Below are 9,276 nucleotides of genomic sequence, written 5' to 3'. Positions count from 1 at the left end.
TCAAAGGCTCTTCCAGAGAGGATTCAAGTATTGCCAACCATCTCCCTGTAAGAAAATTAGGGACAGGTTACAAACAAGATTTATTCATAATGCATCTGCATACATCCACATAAAAGCTAAAACGCCACCAATCGACACTAGAAACCATCCCTGTTCTCTGCAAACTCTGTGCTTAATGAACTTACAGGTAATTTTTGCAGAATAGAAGAAAATTCCCAACGGGGAAAAAAGCAAAGGGAAGATGCAGCAGCTGAACTACTGGTTTAAATAACTGCACACACTAGCTAACTTAAACACATTTGTGTAATGATTCTCTCAGTACATCTTATTTCCCCTTCCCCACTTCTCTAAGGGAGAACAAAGATGAACTTTGTAAAATCTATCTCATTCTGAGCAGATGAATCCCAAGGCTGCTTACTTACATTGGGCAAATGTCCCTAAGAGCATGTTCACCTTGCCATGCTAAGAACAAGATTATCAGGAAAGGTATCTGCAAATCTACCTTCAGATTTCAAGGTAAAAAGCAAAGCTTTAGGTGCCTGCCACAAGATACCAAAAATTCAGTGTTAAATTCAGTCTAATTGAACAAAAGCAAACAAACATACAAAATAAACATGAAACAATCTATTGCTTCTCTCTAAAAGCCAGATTCCACTAAGAATAAAATAGTCAGTGATACATAAGAACACTGGGCCATGGTAAAACCACAAAGGTCCATCTGTACAAGCACTCATCTGCACAAAGATGCTACTGGTCTTGAAAAAGAAAACATAATGCAGTACCTCTTTGGCGAAATATTTTGGCTTCCACGGGGTTGTAAGAGCTGCCCGCTGCCTCTCCTCTGCTCGCTGCCTCTCTTCAAGGTGGTGTTTGTGTTCCGTTGCCGCATCAATGTTGCCTTCCTTCAGAGAATTGGTGACGTGCTGCCAGAGGTGCCTGTGTGATGGGGAAGGAGCACACGTGACAGTCAGCGCTGTGCCCCAAGCAGGCATAGGGCTACAGCAGAATGCAACCAGCGTTGAGCCCGTGCTCACCACAACTCACACGGTGCTGAACCACCGCTTCCACTACAACAGCATTTGTGGACCACATCTGCAGAAGCCCAGTTCCCTGCAATCCACCACATTTCTCAGCAGCTTTTGTTCCTTGACTCTTCACAGCCTGACCGTTTTTCCTCAAAATTGCTGAATGGTTTTACCATTTCCTGTTCTAATCCTTTACTGATGACCTACCCCAAATGACAAGCATTTATTCTGCGTGTCTTTGCAGCCAGCTTTGGAATGACATGGGAATGTACGACAGAAGCCAAGAGAACATTAACCCGGGACACGGACTGCTCCTAGGCTTCCTAACAGAGGCGCTGACACACTGATAGTCAGAAGCCCTTCAAGGTCTATGCACTTATTTCCAGTTGACAATAACTATCAGTACATAAGCACATTTGTTTTCCACCAGCATTGAGATGAAATGCTTCCTCACACTGTGTTCGCTGAGCATCACCTTGGCCCCAAAATGTACTAAGAAACTGACTGCAACTCCCACATATTTCCAGGAGTGTTTAAGTGAGTTTGTTGACAATCTGATAAACTGCATATCCTGCAGAAGCACCAGGTAGCTGTAATTTGCTCACCGGTGTCAAAAAATACAACAAATACACTGCAGAGTTACTGCTTTCATTATTTACTACAGCCTTTCCTTGTTATTAAACTAGAGGGAAAAATGTGTTTGTGATAAACAGATATGTCTAGAAAGTACAAAAAATGACATCTGACCTTGCACAATGCCTCAAGATACACCACTTACAATAAAGAAATATATTTAAAGATTATAAAATGAAGTTCAACTTGTGTTTTTAAATCCTCCAATAAAATGTTTCATAAAATGCTCCTAAATTCAATAAAAATATTGATTTTTCTGAAGTGAAAACAGTTATTGATGGAGAATAACAGAACAAGTTTTTTTCTAATATACCTGAATCAGAGTAGGAGCATAACATCAGTTCTGACAGCCTAGAAACACCTGCATGAGTATTTCTGTGGCACTGTATCATATTTTACATTTCTGTATATACACACACATCACGTATATTACATGTATATGTATAAAATACATAAAATGTGCAGTTCCAGCATGAACTATAAGATGCAAAGTTACCTGCAATAAATGCACTAGTTTGGCTGTCAGTGTTACAATCCAAGAAATATATAAAAAACTGCATTACCATTTTCAAATGCTCATTAAAATGCATGTGAGCATTTTTCCCCACTAGAAAACTCATGCTTACATCACTACAGTGTCATTTGTATACCAAAGAGCCAATACATGGCTTCAGCTACTTGCACCTAGATTAACGTGCTAAATGAAAGCAAGGGTTTTTAGAACCACGCTGTTGATAACTGCAGGTTGCTTCACCATCCTGTTTTCTCACTTGGGATTCAGCAGCAGAATGCTGTAATTACTCTGCCTTACCTCGATTCCAACGGGCCTTGTTTTGCTATTGGTCTAATCTTCTTCTTGGTAACAGGCAGTTTGCTAGTGTCAATCACTTTGGTTTCTCCATTGCTGTAAGTGAATTCCAGCGTGCCATTCCATTCTCCCTGTGCCTTGCATACAATGGTATTAGTGGGATTATGTTTCACTTCAGCTGTAACCCTAATTCAAGAAGAAAAAAAAAAAAGTAATAACTGGTACCATTCATTATCAGTGTATGAAAGCATTACCACTGTACCGCTGCTAAGGCTACAAGCATGTTCTTACATCTACGGAACAGTTTTTCAAGCATAAAGACTGCTCTCCAAAAGACCCAGCTAAAACGGGAAGGAGTTTCCTGTGTGTGTGTCTGTATGAACAAGCACACTGTGTGCTTCAGCAGGTTGTGTCAAGTAATCTGCAAATTTGCTTTTTTAGATGATTAAACTATCACAGCCCTGCCCATTTTGATGGGCACCAATTAATCTGTCCCTTTTAGAAAAAGCCCTGTCAAAACAGCCCATGTCAATTATTAGCCAGAGCACAGTGTTGAAGTGGTTGGCACACATATGGAAGAATAATAAGATCAACTGTAATTAAACAGAGGCAACCGTGCAAAAGCACACCTTCCCAACAGGCAGCACAGCCATGGAAATGGCTACAGTCTGCAGCAGAACAGGAAAAGGAGCTGTGTGTTTTAATTATCAGGTCACCAACTTACGCATGGAAGGAAGATACAAGCTATCTTGCATCGCTCTTCCTGACACTCTCATAAAGGGGAACCAAAGACATATGAGCAATAGTTTCATTCAGAATTTCAGTGCGGAAATGGGACTTCTCAGTGTGGAGCTACTACTATGGGCAGTGACATACTCCTTAGGGGAATAAAAGCTGGCTCCACCTGCACCATCAGCTCATCTAACAGCACTTGCACAGAAACAGCAGCTGGTTTGGCGGAAACACTGCCTCTTCTGTATATATGTTTCCTCATCCTGCACTGTGCAGAGGTATACAGGTTATAAAACAGGTAACTTGAGATCAATGAGAGATATTAATCTAATTTGGTCAAATGGTATGAAATGTGCAACCACAATAAACTGAGCTCTAAAGCTGTAATCCACCTGAGACACTAATACAGAAAGAAATTCAGATATCTATCTACAACGTGGTGCAATAGAGGAATCTAAGAGATGGCCAACTAAGTCTTTCCTTGAGATTCATAGCAGGTCAGCAAAAGTAATTCTCTACCTGTGGACTTTCCCTCCATAGAAGGGCTTGGTGTGGAATGTGACTGTAGCAGAGTAGCCAGTCCTGGCACAATTGATGTTGACTTTGCCTCCGAGCTCCACCCATGGGATGGTAAGTATCGATCGAGCATAGGCACTGGGCAGTGTGAAAACATATTCTTCTTCGTGCTCCAGCAAGTAGAGAACACCTACATAAGGAGGTTGACAGAAAAATGGTAAAAGCTCACTGATAAGACCTGAGAGTCACTGATCAATTATTGTCATTAAAATGCACTTCCACAGAGGGCACAACATGAAACTTGCTTGAAGGAGTGTACTGCCAGCTCCTCTCCACTAAACTATTTCTGACTAATTTGATGGTGGGAACAAAAGGTTCTCGCTGGACCTGGCTGGGTGCAACCAAGAACCAGGCTTAAGGTAACCTAGGAATTTCCTAGAAGTTTGCTCCTTTCTTTCAAAGTGCCCAAAAAGTCTTACATAACCAGTGGGAGGTCACTTCTCTGTTCCCACTGACACCAAACTCTACCATGCAGAGAAAATTGCTGCCAACTCCATTTCATTCTGTAATGGTTTCTAACAACAAAACAAGCAGCAGCCATAGTTTCCACAGTGTATTATTTGGACCTATAGTCCAAAACAAGCAGCAGCCATAGTTAGCCATAGTGTATTATTTGGACCCATAAAGTTAGTACCATATCTGATGAGAAGATCAAATCAGCTTTCCTTAAGGTTACTGATACAGCTCTATGTCCATAACAGCTGTACTTCAGTCTTTAAGACGGCAAAGAATGGGACATAAGATCTAAAATCAGGTAAAGAGCACTTTAAACCTTGTTCAAAGAATTAGGTAATGCTAACTACATGTAGTCTATTTTTATTACAGTTCTACACTCTTTTATATCCAATTCAATACCTAGCTAAAGGCAAAATTACATTTTGAAAATATTTTTTCACAACAGGGAACAAAAATAACCCATCATGAGAAGTACTTAGACCCCAGAAACCTCTGAAAATATCAGGAAAATTATCTTGACATACAGAAATTAATAGAACAGTTCAGCAACAAGATGAGCATAAGCCGATTTACCTCGCCCTGGGGTGGAGAGGGGAAGAATTGCAACGCATTAGTAGATGTATTTATTAGTTTGTCTATCTGTTAAAGATAATAATGATACATCTTGCAAAGTGATCTGAAATGTAACGATGAAAAAGCACCGAATAGAAACACCACTAGTACTGTCAATATAAAAATGTGCCCTTAATGCTGTACAAAAACACAAGCCTAAGTGACATTCAGAATTTAAAAGTACAGTGTTCTATGAGAGTCATCATTTTAAATACCAGCTCCACCTGCTAGAACAAAACAGTTACAGGAAGCTTCCTAACTTGCTGTTCCCATTTTTCAGTAATCTCACTGCTTTCTGCAGCTGTTTCAAGATCTCTGCAACTGCAGCCAGACAGCAGCAATGCAGCTAGCAGTCTATTCCAGCAACTCTGACACAAAAAATCCAGAAACTGCAAAAGCATGAGCCCAGTACAGAAATGCCACCAAAGAACCTTTCATCATTTTGCCTTAGCAAGTCACAAGCTGTTTGTATCATGTGCCGAACCCTCACCTCACTCTATGGACAGAACACAGCTGGAACACACACACATTTTGCCACAAGTATCCTCAGTTCCACTCCTGTAAGTAAAAGCAAGCTTAACACCTTGCAAGAAGGCTGAGCTACATAATCCATCCTGGATGCCGACCAGGAAGAATTTCTACCTAAAAGGCAGGCTACGCTTATCACAGAATTCACTGGACCTCATGGCAGCCTACAGCTCCTCACAGGGCAGCGCTGAGCTCTGTCTGTGTGACAGCAACAGGGCCTGAGGGAATGGCAGGGAGCTGTGTGAGGGGAGGGGCAGCTGGGGGTGAAGGACAGGGTCTGTGCCAGAGGGTGGTGGGCATGGAACAGCCTGCCCAGGGCCGTGCTCAAGGTGCATTTGGACAGTGCTCTCAGACACTGGGTTTGGGTTTTGGGAGAGGCTGTGTGCAGCCAGGACTGCACTCAATGGTCCTCGTGGATCTCAACACAGAATACTACATGATTCTTTGCTTTTATGACTCTATAATGGCTACAAATACACAGAAGCTAAATGTCTGCGGTTGCACAATTTCCAAATGGAAAATTGTTACCAGTTGTAGATCCAAGCCCATCAGCCAGCAAAAGGATGCTGAAGCTCCCCATTTCCCACAGCCTTATAATTGTCAGGGCCCAGGCACCCTCCTCTGACATAAGAGGATCAAAACTGCATTGGCACAGGTTTGCTTTCATCACTCTGATGGGATCAATAGCTCTACTTCTCCATGCAGGAATGGGAGGGATGCAGAGTTCTAATGATCAGTGCCAAGCACACTGAAAAGTGAATGGCAAATAATGGTGGTGACCTTCAGTGTAAATATTTAACAACCACAGCAGGTTATGTATTAAAAATTGAACCAGCTTGTTTAGCAGCATTTCCAGCATTTAGTAGCTTCACTTTTTTTTTTTTCCTTAAATTCCTTAAACATCTCAATAAATACATTTCCTTAATGAAGTGCTACCTCTCTTGAAACATGGCTCCAGCTCAATGATTACAACCTAAAGAAGAACAAAGGAAAGATGTGAAACATCCACAACTTGATAGTGCTTTCAGCACCAACAGGTGACTGCCAGTTTCCCATTCTAACACTTGCAGAGTCCACCTGCAAAACCTCATGTGCCTGAAGCAGCACACGGACTGCAGCTGCGCCCCTGGGCCTGAGCTAACAGCCACATCTCTTTTTGAAGAAGCCAAAGGGATGCTGAGACACAACAAATATAACTGCTACCACCACTGGAGTTCACGTTTTAGCCCCCCAGCTTTGAGAAATTAAAAGGCACTAAAAAGAAAACCTAACAGTTACTTTTAAATGGGTTCCGTACTTTCAACATCTGCTGTTAAGTGTCATTTCATTGTGATTGAGTTTCAAAAAACTCAGGTAGGCCACCTGTGGGCTATGTTTCTTCTCTTGCTCCCCAGCTGTAAGGGAACATTTATATTTTGAGTTTTAAAAAATGGTTACAAATATACAAGAAAAGTCATCAAAAGATTTTCCTCCCCCTCCTTTCTTTTTTTTTTTAAACTAAAGTTTCCTCCTCTCTCATCAAACAATGATTTTGGAAACTGCAGATTCCTTCAAGAAATCGTTAAGTATTTATAGGCAGCTATTATAGAGGGAGAATGCATCACATAAGCACTCTGGGAAGAAAAGTGGATTTAGTAATCTAGCGTATTATTAGAACAAAATCCCATAGAGAAGAGTGAATTTTTTGTAAACAAGCACTGAATTTTGATATCTCCCCTTGAAATATCCTCAACACCACTTACTCTTGCTTTGATTAAGGCAACACATTCACAGACACGCTCCTTTCCATGCCTCCCCAGCCCACATGAAAGGAAGCAATGTTCGTGGCATATCATTTTGCCCATTTGACTGTTACCCATCCCTCGCTGATGCTGTAGCTTTGTGAATTGATTTTCCAGTAACACATATTGACAGAATACCCAGAGGAGACTCTGGATCAACAATTGCAGAAGAGGCATGTGAAATTTAATGCTTCCCACTGATTGTTCGGAGATCAATCTGAACAACAAATGGTATGTGGGTCATAAATGGCCGAGGGCAGTTTCCTGATTTAACTGGTTCTTCACAGCCTGCATTATTCATAACAGGGCACAAACAGAGCAAGTTACACACTGGGATGAAGCACACATGGATGCAGCCCATCAGCAGCCACCACAGTTCACACAAGATGCCCTTGTCTCAAATGTTCTAGCAAGCTGTTCTGCACTGCTTGTTTTCCAAAAGCTGGATGCATTTGCTAAATTCAGTAATGAGGACCGTGTCATACAGAAAGTTCTGACAGCACTAGGCTAAAAAATATTAATTTAAAAAATTAATGGTAGGGAAATATTTTGTTAGTTCCAGATGCGTGGAGCAGAGCTGGTGAATTAACAAGTCACTAATGCCTCAGGAAGGGAAGTGATATGCTTTGTTAGATGCACAAACAGATGCACATACATACATGTGAATGGAAAAAAACCAAGAAAAACAGCACTTGTTGCTTTCATTTGTATTTATCCTGGAAAGAGCACTGAGCCTTTCCCTATCTATCAATCTTCTTCCGGGCTGATTTCAGTTTTAAGAAATAATCTCTGAAAGCATGCATCTCAGGAGTTTTTAAAGCATTTAAAAAAGAAGTAAAAAACCAAGATGTAACTAAGCCACTTGATTGTACACAGCAAACCACTTAAACTGCTTGAGCTGCAAATTAACCCGTGAATCAAAGGTAACACTTTCTGTTGGATTTTGCTGCTTTGCAACAAAAACCAAAGACAGATTAGGAGCACACAGTGAGGGTTTTCTACCAGAAAACCCTTATCTTACACTCAGAATCTGTTTGAAGATTCCTTGGACCATGTAAAGCACATTAAATATTTACTCTGACTCTTCCATCCCCTGCTAATTTAAATCCTAATACAATTCTATTCATTACACCCTTCTCCCCTCCCTCGCTCTCTCATTACTACATAATTAACATTAATCAGAATTAGGGACTATGCATGCAACGTGAATTCTTACATGCAAAATACTCTCTCTTCTAACTCTACTTTCTCCGGGGGAAACTCAGCTTTGGCTGCTCTGAAGAACGTTTTTGTCATACAGTGAAGACGCTAAGAATTCTCTTCAGCAAACCAGATTTGGAGCTCTCATAACCAAAGATGAAGGCCGAGCATAAAAAACTGCCTCTGTTATGGACTTCCAGCATTGCCTGTCTACTCATTCTGCATCACTGGAGTTAATAAATAAAAATCATAGTTGAAAATCTTAGTAACTCTGAGTTGCAACATACACTAAAAATTGCACAATTTGAATACATTTGTATGGCAGAACATACTGTTGTCAAATCCCCTCATTATTTAACTTCCTATAGAAGCCTTGGCAGCTCTGCTGCATCCTATTTCAGCAAGGCATAAAAAGCAGCATGTGCTGCACATCTCAGGACATTGTGACAAGTTGAAAACACAACTTTGCGAAAGAGCCACAGAAATGTTATCGGCATATTCCTTACACTATATAGGTCCAAACATTCAGTACTACACTACCTATCTAAATAGCAAAGTGCAATTCAAAAACTCGGATGTCTGAAGGCCTCATACCCACAAAAAAAAAAAAAAAACAACCTTCAGGAGATAGCTTCCACATACACCACACATATTTGCATTCAATGCTAAGGTCACAACAAAGTCAGAGGGTAAACAAAAGGATTCTGTTAAATACCTTAAGTAGAGTAAGATAGTCACTGCTACCACTACATTATGTGAATTCAGCAGTTTGTTTCTCTGCTGCTCTGTGGGGAAGGATTTTTCTTCCCCACATACATCAAGCAGTGTTGAATGAATACACAGGGTAATGAAACTGCCATATGAGCACCAGAATGATCTGAATATCATCTCAGAAAGGACATACACATATGGCAAGTCAAGAAAA

The 9,276-nt window shown here is 40.8% G+C and overlaps 1 protein-coding gene across 1 annotated transcript in view; it reads right to left on the bottom strand.

The window, feature by feature from the left end:
* OSBPL10 (oxysterol binding protein like 10) overlaps nt 1-9,276 on the bottom strand; it is a gene marked incomplete at both ends in the record, with an annotated part of 97,611 nt that continues 88,335 nt past the window's right edge. The window contains 4 exons of the mRNA XM_079538321.1: nt 1-45; nt 783-936; nt 2,470-2,652; nt 3,718-3,904. Coding sequence (XP_079394447.1) covers nt 1-45; nt 783-936; nt 2,470-2,652; nt 3,718-3,904 — 569 coding nt within the window. The remainder of the gene's footprint in view (nt 46-782; nt 937-2,469; nt 2,653-3,717; nt 3,905-9,276) is intronic.

The sequence above is a fragment of the Tetrao urogallus genome (genome assembly GCF_951394365.1).
Source record: "Tetrao urogallus genome assembly, chromosome: 7".
Lineage (NCBI taxonomy): Eukaryota > Metazoa > Chordata > Aves > Galliformes > Phasianidae > Tetrao > Tetrao urogallus.
This window is presented reverse-complemented; position numbering and strand designations above follow the sequence as displayed.